We start from the raw sequence: 20,855 nt of genomic DNA, 5'->3' as shown, positions 1-20,855 counted from the left end.
GATGGCAAGTTGTCCCAACAAAGGGATGGCCATGAGTCCTAATGTCAGTTAATAAATAATCAGCCCTGGGAACTCTCTGGCCATCCAATGGTTAGGACTCAGAGCTTTCACTGCCAGGGCCCGGGTTCCATCCCGGGGAACTAAGATCCCGCGAGCTGCATGGCACTGGTGCGGCCAAACAAAGCAAAACAAAACAAACCCCAAAACCAAACCAAAACAAACGAACAAAAAATCAGACCTTTCCTCAACTGTTTGAAATGCTACATCCATCATATTCTCTTTTCACATGTATATATTGACCCTTTTCTGCACTCTCTCTGTTCTATTCTATTATCTACTGGTCCATTTGCCATTTCTCTGCTACTCCCAGCTTTATAAAGTATTCTGATATCGGTGGGACAACTAGTCTCCTTAATATTCTTTGTTTTCAATAACATCTTGGTTATTCTCATCCATTTTCTCTTCTGGATACGTTTTATTTTTTAAAATAAATTTATTAATTTTATTTATTTATTTTTGGCTGCGTTGGGTCTTTGTTGCTGCATGCAGGCTTTCTCTAGTTGTGGCGAGCGAGGGCCACTCTTCACTGCGGTGTGCGTGCTTCTCATTGCAGTGGCTTCTTTTGTTGCGAAGCACAGGCCCTAGAAGCCCATGCACCGCAACGAAGAGTAGCTCCCACTCGCCACAACTAGAGAAAGCCTGCGCGCAGCAACAAAGACCCAACGCAGCCAAAAATAATAAATTAATAAATTAATTAATTTTTTAAAATGTCTCAAACATTTAGGGACCAAATAAATCATGTAGGCCTTCATAAGGAGTTTGTATATTATTTTAAATGTGATGGGAAGTCATGGAGTCCATTGAATAGGGGAATGACTTGATCTGATTCATGGTTTTGAAAGATCATGATAGTAGTTAGTGGAAAAAAGACTGCAGAGGTCCAAGAGTGAAAGAAAGGAGACTTGTGAGGAGACTAACATAATGGTCCAATTGAGATGTAATAGTGGCTTAGAATGGAATGGTAGCGGTGGAGGTAGTGAAAAGTGGTGGGTTCAGTATTGATTTCGAAGATTTAGTCGAAAGGATTTGATGATGAAGTAGAAGGATTGAAAATTGATGGGGGACCTAGGGGGAGAGAGAATGGAGGAAAGAGAGGAATAAAAAAACTCTGATGCTTTTTGGCTTGAACAGCCTGGTGGATAATGATGCTTATTGATATTGATAAGAAAGGGAGGAGGCGATATGGAGAAGAAATTAAGAATTCGTTATGACCATGTTAACATTAGACACCTGTGTGGAACAGTCAAGGGTGCAGTTGCATACAGAGTCTGGGATGCAGGGTAAAGTTCAGACTGCAGATATAAATTTGGTAGTCATCAGACTTCCCTGGTGGCGCAGTGTTTAAGAATCCGCCTGCCAAGGTAGGAGACACGGGTTCGAGCCCTGGTCCGGGAAGATCCCACATGCCGTGGAGCAACTAAGCCCGCGTGCCACAACTACTGAAGCCCGCATGCCTAGAGCCCGTGTCCACAACAAGAGAAGCCACTGCAATGAGAAGCCCCCGCATGGTAACTAAGAGCAGCCCCCGCTCACCGCAACTAGAGAGAAAACCTGTGTGCAGTAACAAAGACCCAATGCAGCCAATAAATAAATAAACAAATAAATTAAATTACTTAAAAATATCAGTAATAAAAGAAAATTTTAAACTATGCATTTCAGGGCTTCCCTGGTGGCGCAGTGGTTGAGAGTCCGCCTGCTGATGCAGGGATCTTTGCGGACCAGGGCTCGAACCCATGTCCACTGCACTGGCATGAGTCTTCTTAACCACTGCTCCACCAGAGAAGTCCCTGAGACAACTCCTTAAAAATTTTTTTGGGGACAGGGAGCAGAGAAATTGGGTAGAATCAGGAGTCAAGGTAGTTTTTTTGTTGTTTGTTAAGATAGAAACCAGAACATATTTGTACAAAGATGGAAATGACCCCGTAGAAAAAGAGAAATTGATGAGGTAGGAGCAAGAAAGGATAACTGGTGGAGCAAAGTTCTTGAGAAGGAGTGAGGAGACAGGATCTAGAATACAAATGGAAGGGTTGCCTTTAATGGTAGCAAGGCCTTGGCATCATGAAGAGGAGGATGAGGAACTGAGAAGCCAGGATATTGGATGGAAAATGTAGATAACATTTTGAAGAATAAATAGTGGAAGAAAGGATTTCAGTGAGCCATGAACAAATGAAGGGGGAGTTAACAGGGATCAGTAGGTGACAGCATGTTGGTGTGGTGGCAGCTGACATTAACGTTAAAAGAACTTGGGTTTTGTGTGTTTTTAAAAAATATTTATTTGTTTATTTGGCTGCGCTGGGTCTTAGCTGCAGCATGTGGGATCTAGTTCCCTAATCCGGAATCGAACCCAGGCCCCCTGCATTGGGAGCGTGGAGTCTTAACCACTGGACCACCACAGAAGTCCCAAGCTTGGGTTTTTGAAGGAGGAAGGAAGAGAAATGATTTGGGGGCAACAAGAGCAGTTGGTTTGAAGATAAGAATACCTGTGAGAGGAAAAATTATCTCCTGTACTTGAAAAGTTTTAAGGGAGGTAGTTTTGCTGTGCGACAAACCAGTTTTCAGTTGGAAGAGGAAGTGGATGGAACATTTAGAGAAGAGGTTAAGAATAAAGAGGAAATGGCTGATAAAGATGTTGAAATCTGAAGGGTGGAGTGAAATGGTTAGGATGATTGGTAAAGAGCAGAGTACTGAATCAGATTAATAGAAGTAGAGAGTACCATGGAGATGCTAATCAGGGTAATGGTGGATGACCTGGAGGCTACCGGTTGTGACTGAGTGAAAAGGATTATAGAGCATGATGGAATTAACTTTTTGTAATCTCTAGGAGTGGAAGGGAAGGTGAGTAAGCTGTTTAAGATGAGTAATATAGAGAGCTACACAAACTGTTGTCTCTTGCAGGTCTTGTGTTATGGAGGGTACTGAACTAGAATTGCTAATATTTCACTTAGGTTTTTTGCATTTAGTTATAAAATATGGTCTACAGATATCCTTCCAGCGTTACAATTATTAGGGTTTAATAACAGGGTTATGATTATCTTTCAAAACAAGCTGGGATTTTTTTCTAAGTGTTTTTACACTCTGGAACCATCTGGTGTAGTAGTGCATTTTGATGTAGGGTATATCTTTGATTACATTTTCAATTTAATTGATCTAGTCAGACTTGCTACATTTTCAGGTGATTTAATTTATTTTTAAAAATTTATTTATTTACTTTAGGCTGTGTTTGGGTCTTTGTTGCTGTGCGTGGGCTTTCTCTAGTTGCCGCGAGCAGGGCCCACTCGTTTTGGTGCGCGGGCTTCTCATTGCGGTGGCTTCTCTTGTTGCGGAGCACGGGCTCTAGGCTCGGGGGCTACAGTTGTTGTGGTGCGCAGGCTCAGTAGCTGTGGCTTGCAGGCCCTAGAGCGCAGGCTCAGTAATTGTGGCACACAGGCTTAGTTGCTCCGCGGGATGTGGGATCTTCCCGAAGCAGGGCTTGAACCCGTGTCCTGCATTGGCAGGCGGATTCTTAACCATTGCGCCACTAGGGAAGCCCTACCTACTGTATTTTTATTTTTATTTATTTTTGGCTGCGTTGGGTCTTTGTTGCTGTGTGCGGGCTTTCTTTAGTTGCGGCGAGTGGGGGCTACTCTTCGTTGCGGTGTGCGGGCTACTCATTGCGGTGGCGTCTCTTGTTGCGGAGGGCGGGCTCTAGGCGCACGGGCTTCAGTAGTTTTGGCACGCGGGCTCCGGAGTTGTGGCTTGCGGGCTTTAGAGCACAGGCTCAGTAGCTGTGGTGCACAGGCTTATTTGCTCCGCGGCATGTGGGATCTTCCCGGATCAGGGCTCGAACCCGTGTCCCCTGCATTGGCAGGCAGATTCTTAACCACTGCACCACCAGGGAAGTTCCAGGTGATTTTATTTATATGTTTATTGGCATAAGGATTTTTTTCTATTTGTATTTCTTGTCACATGTGAAAAAATGAACATTTTCCCCATACCCAGTTCAGAACTAGTATCATTCCATTTGAAATAACTCCAAGGCTGTAGAGGAAAGGGCACCCAGGAGAGCTGATGGTGATGTGGCCCAAAACTGGAAGAGTGAACTTTGATTCACGACAAGAACGTGTGCTGTTGAGAACATACCAATCTGCCCACTCTGAGGCTTATTTTAATGCCGTTGAAGTCCGTGCAAAGGTTTTAGCGCTTAGACTGTAACCTACTGGAGGAAGACAGGAGAAGATAACCGAACTGTTGGAGCACTGGAGCGCTGGGTAGTTTTTGTAAGCTATTTTCTGATCCCACCTAAGGAGGAAAATGCTGCACCCAGGGCTCGTCGGAAAAAGTACTACTTTTAACAAAAGCTGAAAAGATGTTTAAAAAAACAGTTAAGCCTTTTAAGTCTCCGACATACCCAGGTATATGAAACGAGACTGTGCAGCCGATAGTGGAAATTTCCCAAGTTTTCTTAACACAAACTGGATTTGCTCTCTCAACTCCCGGTCGGATCCATCCCACCGAAATCCAGTTCAGCTGTGGCATGCCTTTTCCAGCCTCTTCGCAAACCACCTTCCGAAGTGAGGTTTCCCGCCATTTAACTTCAAGAAATGAAGGTCTTTCCTCCCAGATTCTCTACACTCGTGGGAGGCCCAAGCCCACACGAGGCGAGCAGCGGAATGCCCAGGGCAGCAGACTGCATCATGATCCCCGGGATTGAGCAAAAAGGTGACATCAAATTGGTAGATAAGCGTTTAGCACCCGCCGAAAAGTGGGAGGGCGAAAACACCCACTGCAAAGCGAAAGCCAGCCAGGTCGCGCGCGGGCCCCGCGCCCACGGTGGGAGGAGGGAGGGCGGCCGTTGCGGGGAGGAGCGAGGGTTGAGGGCGGAGGGCGGGTTCGCTCCAACTCGACTCCGGATTGGTCGGGCCCAGAGAGCCGAGTGACGTCAGCCGGGAAGAACGTCTGATTTGTGTGGTGGGCGCGGGCAGCCGGCGGAGGCGCATTGCGCAGACGCAGCTGGTCTGCTCCTTTCCCCCTGGCGCTTCTGCTCAGCTCTGGCGGACAAGTCTGGACATCGTGCACCCCCCCCACCTCCGGGACCGCTCCCTCCCCCTTCTCGGCGTAGTCGAAGATAAACAATAGTTAGCCGGCGAGCGCCGAGTGTATATCCCGCCGCCGCATTCGGCGGGCTGCGTGGGACCGGCGGGATCTCGGCCAGCCTGCCATGGCGGGGCTGTACTCTCTGGGAGTGAGCGTCTTCTCAGACCAGGGCGGGAGGAAGTACATGGAGGACGTTACTCAGATCGTGGTGGAGCCCGAGCCCACGGCTGAAGAAGAGCCCTCGCCGCGGCGGTCTCTCTCTCAGCCGTTGCCTCCGCAGCGGTCACCGCTGGCTCTTCCTGGCGGCGAAATCTCGGGGAAAGGCCCGGCGGTGGCAGCCCGAGAGGCTCGCGACGCGCCGCCGGACGCCGGGGCCTCGCCGGCTCCCGGCTGCTGCTGCCGCCGCCGTTCCTCGGTGGCCTTTTTCGCCGTGTGCGACGGGCACGGCGGGCGGGAGGCGGCACAGTTTGCCCGGGAGCACTTGTGGGGTTTCATCAAGAAGCAGAAGGGCTTCACCTCTTCTGAGCCGGCGAAGGTGTGCGCTGCCATCCGCAAAGGCTTCCTCGCTTGTCATCTCGCCATGTGGAAGAAACTGGGTAAGTTCCTCGGCTTGTTTGGCGCCCGCCTCTTTTTCAGGCAGTTTGGGGCCTTTTATAGCGCCAGTCCCGTGGTCCCCCAGCACGGAGAGCGCTCTCAGTGTCAATCGATGGGAGGGAAGACTTCTCTGGGTCTCAGCGCTCTTTCCACGGTGGAGGTGCGGGCAAACAAAGTGGCTTTGGGAAGGATAGGATTGTTGTCTCCCTTCAAACGCTCCTCGCTTTACTTCCCTCCCGCCCCAAGGATCAATGGGGAGCAGTCCTCTCCCTTCGAGACTTCACTTTGGCGGCCGCCAGCGGAAACGTGTTTGAAACCTGGAGCCAGATTTTGGCCAAAAGATGAACTGAAGACACGTTGCTATCTGGGACAGGCGAAGGAAGCGGGAGGTGGCAAAAATTAGACGAGATCGGGTGCGTTCAGGGTTGTATGGCTGTAGACAAGACGGCAAAAATTAGAGTGTTTCCTTCCGATCTGTCATAATTTCGCTCTTGAAGGACTTGTCCCTGTCGGTTGCCTCCTACTGGTGGTGTCAGTCCTCCAGAATTGATCCTGGGTGGCTGGTAGTTGGAGTAAACTTTTGGATAATTCAGAAAGGCTAAAAAGTTATCATCTAGCGACTTAAAGTCTTGGAAGGAATTCGCTGTGGTGGTCATGAAATGTTTCTAAGATCTTTATGCTTGTACGGCTTATGAAAAACAAAAGCGCAGAATGCGTTCCTACCGCTTAAACTGGCCGGGTTAAGGCGATGTGTTAAATTCGGCTAGGGCTTTTTAAGAGTGCGCTTCTCCACCCCCGCCCCCCCGCCCCCGCCCTTTGGTAGTTGACTTAGCTAATAGCTGTCAGGTCGTTCTCCACAGTTCCTAGTTAAAAGTACTTGCAAATTGTAGCTGCCCGTCAAAGAAGCAAGAGGTAAGGAATTACTGATGTGCCAAAAGGAGAGACCTTCATTTCTAAAAATTTGGTGTAGTTGTAGTTTCATCTAAGCTTTAAGTGTTCTCTAAAGCAGACTATGTTCCTGTACCCAACATATGTTATCATACAGAGTTATAATTGCTTACCCATTGCTGTGAATGAATGGTCTGAATCTTTTTTTTAGAGAAAAGGTAATACTACTTCTGTCGTTTTAAAAGTCCTGTGGTTTATGGAAGAATAGTGTTGCTTTATTTTCAGCAGAGGGACAGACGTAGAGAAGAGTGTAAAGGTTGGTTAAATACAGAACATTTTAAAAAGGTATTGTCATAGAGTTGTAGAGTAGCTTCTTTCAAAGTCTGTTTTCTATTTGCCTGGCTTTCTGCCAGGAATTATTTGATTGACTCATAGAACAACCAGTCCACCGGTGGGAGGCGTTTTCCATCCAATCCCAGAGGTCCCTATTACGGATTTGTTTTGTTTTTGTGTAGGCAGAGCACAGCTGAAAGCACCAGCAGTATATTCCAGAAATTTGTCATTTCATTGCTTGCAGGGCAAGTAGGAGTGGACAGCAAGACAAGATAGAGGAAGATTAGACACAAAGAACAATTTAGAGTCCTGTTTATTTTGCAGCACACTTGGGGCAAGGTGAATTTGCCATATGTTTTCACTAAAAGGATAAAGTATAAACCCTGTTACTTGAACATATATTTTTTTAAAATAAATTTATTTATTTTTATTTTTGGCTGCGTTGGGTCTTTGTTGCTGCACGCAGGCTTTCTCTAGTTGCACTGAGCGGGGGGGGGGGGGGGGGGGGGCGGGCTACTCTTCGTCGTGGTGCGCAGGCTTCTCACAGCAATGGCATCTCTTGTTGCTGAGCACGGGCTCTAGGTGCACGGGCTTCAGTAGTTGTGGCACGTGGGCTCAGCAGTTGTGGCTCGTGGGCTCTGTAGTTGTGGCTCGCGGGCTCTAGAGCGCAGGCTTGGTAGTTGTGGCTCACGGGCTTAGTTGCTCCGCGGCATGTGGGATCCTCCCAGACCAGGGCTCGAGCCCATGTCTCCTGTGTTGGCAGGCGGATTCTTAACCACTGCACCACCAGGGAAGCCCATTGAACATATTTTTAATAAAGCAGAAACCATGCTGTTAAATGTGAATGTATATGTTTTTTGACATATATGTACTTTTTGAACCAAGATTTATACACCAAATGTTAAAGTTTGCTTTGTTGCACAGTTAACCTTGTACTCCATCATCAAAACTTGAATTAAAAAAAAAAAAAAGAGTATGCTGAGTATATGGAAGTCTTGACACAGGAAACTCCCTGTGTCAAGTTTCCACTTTTGTAGTTCTCATTTGGTTATTGTAGTGGTTCTCAAACTTTTTGCTTTCAGAACCCTTTGTACTCAAAAATGATTTAGGGTCCTAAACAGCTTTTGTTTATGTGGGCTACATCTATCATATTTACTGTTTGAGAAGTTAGAACTGAGAAATTTAAAAAATATTTATTAATCTATTAAAAATAAACTTATTGTATGTTGACATTTTTAAGTGAAAAATCAGTTTTTCCCCCAAATAAGAAATATTGGAATAAGAAATATTCTCATCTCTGCCTCTGCATTCAGTCTGTTATGCTATGTTTTCTGGTGAAGTATGTAAAGGAAAGGCAGTCTCACACACATACATAGTAGGAAAAGGGAGGAATAGTTTGTCTTTTCAGATAGTTGTGGATATTCTATACCGAAGTGATAGTTTCTTAAGACTAGTCAAAATAGAATCTGAAACCTCATAAATGAACTTTTCTATTTTTACATTAAGAGCCATTGGTCTCCCTTGCACTTTGAATCAATATTTTACCCATGTGTGATTTTGTGACGTGGTGCATTAGTCATTTGGAAAATAATGGTTCACTGAATTACGCAGCTCTTCCAAGTATTGATGCATTTCATTATACAATATTAAAGTATCCACATTTGTTAATATCACTAATCTCTTCAGAAAAGTCTTAAGATTGGGAAGTTATTACGTTCATTGTAGTGGACACACATATTCTAAAATACGAGGTTTTGGGATTTCACTGGCAGTCCAATGCAGGTCATGTGAGTTTGATCCCTGGTGGGGGAACTAAGATCCCTTATGCCACATGTTACTACAGCCTAAATAAATAAATAAGACGTCTTAAGCAGCAGCTAGAAATTTATCACTGGCAAAAAATACTGTCAGTTGTTTCTCTTGAAATGAAGAACTCACTGTTCATTTTGAAGAAAATGTACACTAAATGGCCAAGTCTTCTTCTTCTTATTCTTTTTTTTTTTTTGGCCACACCATGTTGCTTGCAAGATCTCAGTTTCCCGACCAAGGGACGCGGCAGTGAAAGGCCAGAATCCTAACCACTAGGCCATCAGGGAACTCCTTGTCCAAGTCTCATTAACCCATTTTATCAGTCTTTCAAGTAAAAATGATGGTCTGAGAAAATGTGGCTACTTCACTTCATTTCATAACTCACACAATCACAAGTGCTTTTCCTTTATACAGCCCTAGTATGTAACAGAAGTCTATTATTCATGCTTCTCTTCTTGTCATACAGAATGTTAAAAAGACATGTATTCATGGGTGGAAGTTTAATAAAATTAATTTTTATTGCATCATCAAGGATATTATTTTTTAAATTTATTTATTTATTTATTTTTGGTGTGTTGGGTCTTCGTTTCTGTGCGAGGGCTTTCTCCAGTTGAGGCAAGCGGGGGCCACTCTTTATCGCGGTGCGCGGGCCTTTCACTATCGCGGCCTCTCTTGTTGTGGGGCACAGGCTCCAGAGGCGCAGGCTCAGTAGTTGTGGCTCATGGGCCCAGTTGCTCCACGGCATGTGGGATCCTCCCAGACCAGGGCTCGAACCCCTATCCCCTGCATTGGCAGGCAAATTCTCAACCACTGTGCCACCAGGGAAGCCCATCAAGGACATTCTTAAGTTAAACTGGTTTGCCTTTTTTTTTTTTTTTTTTCGGTATGCGGGCCTCTCACTGTTGTGGTCTCTCCCGTTGCGGAGCACAGGCTCCAGATGCGCAGGCCCAGCGGCCATTGCTCACGGGCCAGCCGCTCCGCGGCATGTGGGATCTTCCCGGACCGGGGCATGAACCAGTGTCCCCTGCATCGGCAGGCAGACTCTCAACCACTGCGCCACCAGGGAAGCCCCACCCCAGCACCACTTATTGAAGAGGCTGTCTTTTCTCCACTGTATATTCTTGCCTCCTTTATCAAAGATAAGGTGACCATATGTGTGTGGGTTTATCTCTGGGCTTTCTATCCTGTTCCATTGATCTATATTTCTGTTTCTGTGCCAGTACCATACTGTCTTGATTACTGTAGCTTTGTAGTATAGTCTGAAATCAGGGAGCCTGATTCCTCCAGCTCCGTTTTTCTTTCTCAAGACTGCTTTGGCTATTCGGGGTCTTTTGTGTTGCCATACAAATTGTGAAAGTTTTTGTTCTCGTTCTGTGAAAAATGCCAGTGGTAGTTTGATAGTGATTGCACTGAATCTGTAGATTACTTTGGGTAGTAGAGTCATTTTCACAATGTTGATTCTTCCAATCCAAGAACATGGTATATCTCTCCATCTATTTGTATCATCTTTAATTTCTTTCATCAGTGTCTTATAATTTTCTGCATACAGGTCTTTTGTCTCCTTAGGTAGGTTTATTCCTAGATATTTTATTCTTTTTGTTGCAGTGGTAAATGGGAGTGTTTTCTTAATTTCACTATCAGATTTTTCATCATCGGTGTATAAAAATGCCAGAGATTTCTGTGCATTAATTTTTTATCCTGCTACTTTACCAAATTCAGTGATTAGCTCTAGTAGTTTTCTGGTGGCATCTTTAGGATTCTGTATGTATAGTATCATGTCATCTGCAAACAGTGACAGCTTTACTTCTTCTTTTCCGAATTGGATTCCTTTTATTTCTTTTTCTTCTCTGATTGCTGTGGCTAGAACGTCCAAAACTATGTTGAATAAGAGTGGTGAGAGGGCAACCTTGTCTTGTTCCTGATCTTAGTGAAAATGGTTTCAGTTTTTCACCATTGAGGATGATGTTGGCTGCGGGTTTGTCATATATGGTCTTTATTATGTTGAGGAAAGTTCCCTCTATGCCTACTTTCTGCAGGGTTTTTATCATAAGTGGGTGTTGAATTTGGTCGAAAGCTTTCTCTACATCTATTGAGATGATCATATGGTTTTTCTCCTTCAATTTGTTAATATGATGTATCACATTGATTGATTTCTGTATATTGAAGAATCCTTGCATTCCTGGGATAAACCTACTTGATCATGGTGTATGATCCTTTTAATGTGCGGTTGGATTCTGTTGGCTAGTATTTTGTTGAGGATTTTTGCATCTGTGTTCATCAGTGATATTGGCCTGTAGTTTTCTTTCTTTGTGACATCTTTGTCTGGTTTTGGTATCAGAGTGATGGTGGCCTCGTAGAATGAGTTTAGGAGGGTTCCTCCCTCTGCTATATTTTGGAAGAGTTTGAGAAGGATAGGTGTTACCTCTTCTCTAAATATTTGATAGAATTCCCCTGTGAAGCCATCTGGTCCTGAGCTTTTGTTGGAAGATTTTTTTTTTTTTTTTTTTCCCGGTACGCGGGCCTCTCACTGCTGTGGCCCCTCCCGTCGCGGAGCACAGGCTCTGGACGTGCAGGTTCAGCGGCCATGGCTCACGGGCGCAGCCGCTCCGCGGCATGTGGGATCTTCCCGGAGCGGGACATGAACCTGTGTCCCCTGCATCGGCAGGCGGACTCTCAACCACTGCGCCACCAGGGAAGTCCCTTGTTGGAAGATTTTTAATCACAGTTTCAATTTCAGTGCTTGTGATTGGTCTGTCCATATTTTCTATTTCTTACTGGTTCCGTCTCAGCAGGTTGTGCTTTTCTAAGAATTTGTCCATTTCTTCCAGGTTGTCCATTTTATTGGCATAGAGTTGCTTGTAGTAATCTCTCATGATCTTTTGTATTTCTGCAGCGTCAGTTGTAACTTCTCCTTTTTCATTTCTAATTCTATTGATTTGAGTGTTCTCCCTTTTTTTCTTGATGGGTCTGGCTAATGGTTTATCAATTTTGTTTATCTTCTTAAAGAACCAGCTTTTAGTTTTATTGATCTTTGCTATCGTTTTCTTCATATCTTTTTCATTTACTTCTGATCTGATCTTTATGATTTCTTTCCTTCTGCTAACTTTGGGTTTTTTTTGTTCTTCTTTCTCTAATTGCTTTAGATGCAAGGTTAGGTTGTTTATTTGAGCTGTTTCCTGTTTCTTAAGGTAGGATTGTATTGCTGTAAACTTCCCTCTTAGAACTGCTTTTGCTGCATCCTATAGGTTTTGGGTCGTCATATCTCCATTGTCATTTGTTTCTAGGTATTTTTTGATTTCCTCAGTGATCACTTCGTTATTAAGTAGTGTATTGTTTAGCCTCCATGTGTTTGTATTTTTTACAGATCTTTTCCTGTAATTGATATCTAGTCTCATAGCGTTGTGGTCGCAAAAGATCCTTGATACGATTTCAATTTTCTTAAATTTACCAAGGCTAGATTTGTGACCCAAGATATGATCTCTCCTGGAGAATGTTCCATGAGCACTTGAGAAAAATGTGTATTCTGTTGTTTTTGGATGGAATGTCCTATAAATATCAATTAAGTCCATCTTGTTTAATGTATTATTTAATGCTTGTGTTTCCTTATTTATTTTCATTTGGGATGATCTGTCCATTGGTGAAAGTGGGGTGTTAAAGTCGCCTACTATGATTGTGTTACTGTCAATTTCCCCTTTTATGGCTGTTAGTATTTGCCTTATGTATTGAGGTAGGGAGCGCAGAGTCTTAACCACTGGACCACCAGGGAAGTCCCCTAAGCCCTTCTTGATTTATTTAATTAACATTGAGCTTGACCTCTCTAGCTTTGTTCTAGTGCTTGTGTACTCTTGCCAAATAAAAAAGGAAAACTTAATTTATCCAAAAATTTTTATATGACTATTTTTGTCTTGAGGCCAGGGGATTTGATAAATATAGCATGGAGTGAGAGAGTATGTGAGTATATCCTTTTGGGTTTTTTTTGGCCGTGCTATGCGGCTTGTGGGATCTTAGCTCCCTGACCAGGGATAGAACCTGGACCCCTAGCAGTGGAAGCGGGGAGTCCTAACCACTGGACCGCCAGGGAATTCCCAACATATCCTTTTTTTTTTTTTTTTTTTTTTTTATGCGTTACGCGGGCCTCTCACTGTTGTGGCCTCTCCCGTTGCGGAGGACAGGCTCCGGACGCGCAGGCTCAGCGGCCATGGCTCACGGGCCCAGCCGCTCCGCGGCATGTGGGATCTTCCCAGACCGGGGCACGAACCCGTGTCCCCTGCATCGGCAGGCGGACTCCCAACCACTGCGCCACCAGGGAAGCCCCCCCAACATATCCTTTTTTAAAAGTAATTTTTTTCATATTTTTATTACTTCTTGATCTTAAGTTACAGTATGTGCGTGATTTATGTATTTTCTTATGTCTGGATTTACTGTTCTTGTGTTATGCTTGCCTTCTAAGCAATAATGTTTCAGAGTTTGTGTGTGCTTCTTTAGGTTTATTCATTTGAAATAATGTTCTTATCCTTTTCGTTTGATAGTTCAGAGAAGATAGTGAACAACATGCAGCTTTTATTCCACTGAGCCAAAGTTCATTGACTTATGTTATCAAGAGAGCCATTAGAAAGATAACGACATACTCTTGAAATAAATGTAGTGTGATCTCTGATGTGATTACAGGAAATTTGCCACAGTATTTGTAAAGGAAGATGAAATATGGGACGTTTTGTTTTTTTAATTTGTTCAAATGAAAATCAGAGCATCTACTTAAAAGAATATGGCCAAATGAATGAATTATGAAGAAGCTGGTCCTAACCTAAATTGTTGGTTCTCGTTTTGGCACATAGTTTCCATTATCTTAAGTTTAAAGACAGAGACGGAGACAGACAAATGCAGAAGAGGGGTGGAAGGGGTAAAGGGAAAGACAGGAAAAGCCAGATAGAACTAAACTGGAAGAAAACCTTTATTAAATCATAGAATTTTAAACCTGTATCTTTATTATAGTTTGATATTTCTCAGTTTTTACTGTCAAGGACCTTCACCCTCTCACACATCACATGTTCCGAATGAGTTTGCCATATTTATCAAGTACCAGTTTTTTCCATTTTTGTTAATCAGTCATTACTTTCAATCACTATTAGATAATCTCTGCTACATGTTGTTGCATATATCGATAGTTCATTCCTTTTTTTATTACCGAGTAGTATGCGGTTGTCTAGATGTACCACAATTTGTTTATCCATTCACCTATTTTATACACACACACACACACACACACACACACACCCATATACATACATACATACATACATACATACATACATATATATATATATATATATATATATATATATTTAGGCTGCGTTGGGTCTTCTTTGCTCCACACGGGCTTTCTCTAGTTGCAGTGAGCGGGGCCTACTCTTCGTTGCTGTGTGCGGGCTTCTCACTGTGGTGGCTTCTCTGTGGAGCACAGGCTCTAGGTGTGCGGGCTTCAGTAGTTGTGGCACACGGGCTCAGTATTTGTGGCTCGCGGGCTCTAGAGCACAGGCTTAGTAGCTGTGGTGCACGGGCTTAGCTGCTCCGTGGCATGTGGGATCTTCCTGGACCAGGGCTCAAACCCGTGTCCCCTGCATTGACAGGCGGATTCTTAACCACTGTGCCACCAGGGAAGCCCTCCATTCCCCTATTGATGGGCATTTGGATTGTCTACAGCTTTCGGCTATTACAAATAAAGCTGTGGTGTAAAGCTTTTCTTTACAGAAGTCCACTAACAAATGTAGAAGGAATGGGAACTTCCCTGGTGGTACAGTGGTTGAGACTCCACGCTCCCAATGCATGGGGGCCTGGGTTTGATCCCTGGTCAGGGAAGTAGATCCCACATGCATGCTGCAACTAAAAGATCCTACATGCCACAACTAAGACCCAGTGCAGCCAAATAAACAAATACATATATTTTTTTAAATGTAGAAGGAATGATAGAACTCGAAAATCTCATTTAGTAACCATCATAATAGTTGATTCAGCCAAGAAACATCAATAAATGTTACAACTAGTAGGTAAAACTTTGAGGAACAGCTATATTACTTTCCTAGAGGTGCTGTAACAAATTAGCACAAATTGGGTGCTTAAAACCACAGGAATTTATTCTCTCATGGTTCTGGAGGCCAGAAGTCTGAAATCCAGGTGTCAGCAGTGTTGATTCCTTTTTGGAGGTTCTGAGGGAGAATCTGTTCCATGCTCTCCCCTAGGTGGCTGGCAGCAATCCTTGTCATTTCTTGGCTTGTAGATGCATCACCCAGTCTCCACTGTCTTTATATTGCCTCCTCTGTGTCTTCTCCCCTGCTCTTCTCTTTTTTTTTTTTTTTTTTTTTTTTTATGGTACGCGGGCTTCTCACTGCTGCGGCCTCTCCCGCCGTGGAGCACAGGCTCCGGACGCACGGGCCCAGCCGCTCCGTGGCACATGGGATCCTCCCGGACCGGGGCACGAACCCACATCCCCTGCATCGGCAGGCGGACTCCCAACCACTGCGCCACCAGGGAAGCCCCCTTGCTCTTCTCTTTTAAGGACACTTGTCTTTGGACTTAGGGCCCACTCTAATCCAGGGTGATCTCTTCTTAAGATCTTTAACCTAATTACATCTGCAAAGATCCTTTTCCCAAATAAGGTCACATTCAGAGGTTGTGGGTGAGCATATCTTTTATTAAAGTTGGGGGGGGCACCACTCAACCCACTCCAAGGATATTTATGTCGTCTCAGATAATCTCCTTATGCACACTTATTAATTACAAAAGGAAAAGGATTATAGGGGGAAACCTGGTAGACAGCACCTTAATCAAGTGATCAAGAGTATCATCACTTTTAACGGGACAAATTGAAATTGTATACTGCCTGCAGGGAGAAGATCATATTTAATACTTCTGTGATATTCCTGCCAAAAATGTGTAATCTGATTACAAACAGGAGGAAACATGAAACAAACCCAAACTGTGAGACATTCTTGAAATGACTGGCCAAGTACTAAAAAGCATCAAGGAAACACTGAAGAATTGTTCCAGATTGGAAGAGAATAAAGATAAATAAAGATACATGATAAGTAAATATAACAAGGGATCCTGAATTTTATTCTTTTACTATAAAGAATATTGTTAGGATAGTTGATGTAATTTGCATGAAATATATGGATTAGATGGTTGTATGGTATTAATGTTAATTTCCTGATTTTCATGGTGTATTGTAGGAGTTAGATACTATAATAGTATTTGGGAGTGACGGTAGATTTTGTTGGCAGTTTGCTTTCTATTGGTTCAAGAAAAAAATTCTTTGGATTATTCCTAGGGAAAAAAGTAAACCTGAAGAAGCAGGCCTCAGATCAGAAACCTTGGATACCTCCAGGAATCTAGGTAGCAGTTTCACCAGAGCCCTACTGCTGGATGCATACCAGGCTATATTTATTTGTTTCAGTACAGAGAATAAATCAGAAACTTGGCAGTAGCATTTGGAATCACCATTTGATTATAATTCCCTGTCATTTTTCAAGAGCTATCAGACTTTTGCAGTGGCCAAATTATAGACTGGAATATATTGGATCACCACCTCAGCTTATGTTTTAATGGTGACACCAATCTTCGTTATGCTTTGAGAGATGTGATAACGCTTTTAATTTTCTATTTTGGAAGAGAGTATCATTGGTGGTCTTGCACTTGGCCTTTTCTACCCTAATAGGCTTTCGACCAATCAATGAAGAGCTATGTCGGGAAGCTATTAGTTGCTGAGGTTATTTGGGGACCAAACTAGCTGTGGCATAGGTTTGGGATTCCATTGGTTCTGAGGTGGACTGGATTGAAAGTCCTATTTAGTACCTGATCTCCATGAACCTTATGTCTTATCAGTGGACTGTGGCTGTGTTTTGTAGCCCCAGAATTATTATCTTAGAGCCATCGTTCAGTAGTTTCTCAATGTTGTGGGTATTTCTTTTTCCCTGGTGTATAGCTACATGTGAAAATGGCCACATATCGCTTTGAAGAGGGTTAACAATTCTTTAAACGTGGAAGATTTTCTTTTTGTTTTGTTTTCTGTTTTCTGTGAAAGACCATTCTGCAGATCCAATTTTTCTTCTGCCCTGTTGTCAGTGAGGTAACTGTACCAGATTTTCTTTGGGTAATTAACTGCTCCTATCTGATCTCTGTCACCTCAGGTTCTCCCATCCACAGAGATCAGGGAGCCCATTTTCATTGCAGCCTCTTCCCTTAGTATTTCTTGCCTAGAGATAAGAGTCAGTAAAATGGGTTTAAAAGATTTTAGTGTACCATATATAAAATAGACAAACAATAAGGATTTACTGTATAGCACAGGGAATATATTCAATATCTTGTAATAACCTATAATGGAAAATAATAATAATTTAAAAAAAGAACATATAGGGACTTCCCTGGTGGTCCAGTGGTTAAGGCTCCGCGCTTCCAGGCTTCCTTGGTGGCGCAGTGGTTAAGAATCCGCCTGCCAACGCAGGGGACACGGGTTTGAGACCTGGTCTGGGGAGATCCCACATGCCGCGGAGCAACTAAGCCGGTGCGTCACAACTACTGAGCCTGTGCTCTAGAGCCCGCGAGCCACAACTACTGAAGCCCACATGCCATAACTACTGAAGCCTGTGCGCCTAGACCTGTGCTCTGCAACAAGAGAAGCCCTCGCAATGAGAAGCCCCGGCTCGCCGCCACTAAAGAAAGCCCGCACACAGCAACAAAGGCCCAACACAGCCAATCAAGCAAGCAAGCAAGCAAGCAATAAACAAACAAATAAATAAATAAATAAAATCTATTTAGGAAAAAAAAAAAAGAATCTGCCTGCCAATGCTGGAGACACGGGTTCAAGCCCTGGTCCAGGAAGATCTCACATGCCACGGAGCAACTAAGCCCGTGCGCCACAACTACTGAGCCTGCGCTCTAGAGCCTGCGAGCCACAACTACTGAAGCCCGTGCACCTAGAGCCTGTGCTCCGCGACAAGAGAAGCCACCGCAATGAGGAGGCTGTGCACCGCAACTTAGAGTAGCCCCCTCTCGCCACAAATAGAGAAAGCCCGCACACAGCAGCGAAGACCCAACGCAGCCCCCCCCAACCCCGCAAAAAAAAAGTAATAATAAAAAATTAAGGAAAAAAAAGGACTCCGTGCTTCCACTGCAGGGGGCACCGGTTCAATCCCTGATGGGGGAACTAAGATGCCACATGCCGTGTGGCATGGCCAAAGCGGGGGGAAAAAGAAATATATATATATATATATATATATATATATATATATATATATATCCAAATCACTTTTTTTTATAACAATGATTTTATTTCAATTTATTTTATTTATTTATTTTTGGCTGCACTGGGTCTTCATTGCTGCACACAGGATTTTTCTAGTTGTGGCGAGAGGGGACTACTCTTTGTTGTGTTGTGCAGGCTTCTTATTGCAGTGGCTCCTCTTGTTGCGGAGCACGGGATCTAGGCGTGCAGGATTCAGTAGTTGTGGTTCATGCGCTCTAGAGTGCAGTCTCAGTAGTTGTGGTGCACGGGCTTAGTAGCTCCGAGGCATGTGGGATCTTCCCAGACCAGGGCACGAACCTGTGTCCCATGCATTGGCAGGCAGATCCTTAACCACTGCGCCACCAGGGAAGTCCCCTAGTCTTTGTTTTAATGACTTATGCACATTTCCTAAAGGATACTTATGTCAGAGTTCATATACTATCTGATACTGTCTTTTTAATATGCTCCTAGTTTTAAGTCATTTTTTTTAATTAAAAGATTAAAATGTAAAGTAGAAAACAAGAAAGGCTAACTAAGGAAGACAAATTAAAGAGGTAGGTTCCTTAATATATAAATTTACTGCAGTTTCAATCAGAACCTCCACAGGGTTTGTTTTTTAATTTTACAAGTTGCTTCTGAAGTTCATATGGAAAAATACTTAAGAGAATATTGAAAAAGAAGAATAATTGGCGGATACTTAAACTCCCTATTATTAAAAAGCACCATAAATAGATTAGTAGGATGAGTTCAGAAATAGATCTGAGGCAAAATGTAACATATGATAAAAGGTGACATTTCAAATGAATAGGGAAAGCATGGATTATTCAGTATTTTTAGATCATTGCGGAATTTCTTTCATAATATGTTAGTGCTTTTGACAAAAAATGTGATTTAAATATTAACATCGCTTTGAATATCCTTTTTATTTTTAGCTCTTTTTCTCCTTTTTCATCTCGTTTTAGGTGCTTTTTGCAAACAGCTAAATTACTTGTATGCTGTAGGTAAATTTTATTTTCTGAATGTGGTTAAGAACCCTTGTTTCTGGGAGTTCACCTCGTTTGCATTTATTATGATAATAGATTTCTTTTTCAGGTTCTTAGCTACAGAAAACCATGTTTTCTAGTTTTTTTTTTTTTTAAAGGAAAAAAAATGTTTTAGCAAGAGCTACAGTTAACCCATAAAATAATTGAAAGGGCTAAAGAAACATACACCATATTCTATGCTGGGCTTCTGGAAATGACGTCTGTAACCAGACTGCAAAACTGCATGGGCTAGGGAGCTGTCTGCTGTGATCTATGTTTGTAAAATTGAAGCCTTCTTCCTGCTGCTTGTTTTTCTTTTAACTTAAAAAAGGTGTGAAATATAACATAGCATGCATACATAAAAGGCCATAAAACATAAATGTACACTTTAATAAATAATCATAAAATGAATACCATCCAGTTACAAAAGAGAACATTGCCTGTACACCAGAAGCCCCTGTATGCCCTTTCTGATCTCATATTTCTGTCTTCCCCCAAGAGGCAAACACAAGCTTGACTTTTGTGATTATAGGTCTATAGTGATTTACTTATTTTTCTTAATAGTTTTACCTCTTGTCTGTAAACATGATAGGTTTTTTTTTTCTGAAGAAAATCATGCTGAATGTATTCTTTTATCTCATCCTTCTTGTAAGATTCTCACCCATTATATGTAGTATAGTCTGTTGTTATGTTGAAGGACATTTAAGCTGTTGCCCGTTTTTAGTCCATATGAACAGTGCTGGTATGAACATTCATATGTATTGTGTGTCATGAATTTATGCTGTATACCAATGGGTAGTGAGTAGTCAAGAGTATACATATCTTCACCTTTACCATATAATGCCTAGATGTTTCCTAAAGTAGTTGTACCAGTTTATACTCCTACCAGTAGTTGATGATAGAACATGTTACTCCACATTCTTAACTTAACTCTTGTCAAACTTTACTTTATGCAGCAATCTGATAATTATGTTGTGGTATCTCATTATGGCTTTTATTTATTTATTTATTGAGTTATTTATTTATGGCTGCGTTGGGTCTTCATTGCTGAGCACGGGCTTTTCTCTAGTTGCGGCGAGCAGGGGCTACTCTTCATTGTGGTGCGCAGGCTTCTCATTGCAGTGGCTTCCTTTGCACGGGCTCTAGGCGCACGGGCTTCCATTGCACGGGCTCTAGGCGCGCGGGCTTTAGTAGTTGTGGCTCGCGGGCTTCAGTAGTTGTGGCTCACGGGATTTAGAGCGCAGGCTCAGTAGTTGTGGCACACGGGTTTAGTTGCTCCGCGGCATGTGGGATCTTCCCGGACCAGGGCTCGAACCCGTGTCCCCTCCATTGACAGGCAGATTCTTAACCACTGTGCCACCAGGGAAGTCCTCATTATGGCTTTTAATTTGTATTTCCGTGATGACTAAAGAAGCCAAACACCTCTGCATGCTTTTTGGCTTTTTGGATTTCCTCATTTGTAAAAGCCTGTTCAGGTCCTTTATCCGTTTTTCTATTGAGTAGTCTTCTTGATGTGGTTTGTTTTAGCATTTTATATATTCTGGATACCATTCTTTTGGTGTGTATATATTACAAATATATCATCTTCCATTCTGTGAGTTGTCTTTTCACTCTAGTAATCATATCTTTTGATGAACAAAAATTCTTAATTTTGATGGTAGTACAACTTCACAGTCATTTTCTTATATGGCTAGTCCATTCTTTGTCTTTCGGAAATCCTTCCCCACCTTGAGATCGTAAATGTACTTTCTTGTGCATTATCTAAGCACTTTAGCTTTGCTTTTCACGTTAGGTCTTTG

General features: G+C 43.0%; 1 protein-coding gene across 1 annotated transcript in view; it reads left to right on the top strand.

Moving 5' to 3' along the window:
• Positions 1–5,019: 5,019 nt before the first annotated feature.
• Positions 5,020–20,855, top strand: part of PPM1D (protein phosphatase, Mg2+/Mn2+ dependent 1D) — a 53,643-nt gene continuing 37,807 nt past the window's right edge. Inside the window, exon 1 of the mRNA XM_032617091.1 lies at positions 5,020–5,729. Coding sequence (XP_032472982.1) covers positions 5,258–5,729 — 472 coding nt within the window. The 5' untranslated portion in view covers positions 5,020–5,257. The remainder of the gene's footprint in view (positions 5,730–20,855) is intronic.

This window comes from Phocoena sinus, chromosome 20 (assembly GCF_008692025.1).
Source record: "Phocoena sinus isolate mPhoSin1 chromosome 20, mPhoSin1.pri, whole genome shotgun sequence".
NCBI classification, from domain to species: Eukaryota; Metazoa; Chordata; class Mammalia; order Artiodactyla; family Phocoenidae; genus Phocoena; species Phocoena sinus.
The sequence above is the reverse complement of the archived record's forward strand: the minus strand, read 5'-3'. Positions and strand labels throughout refer to the sequence as shown.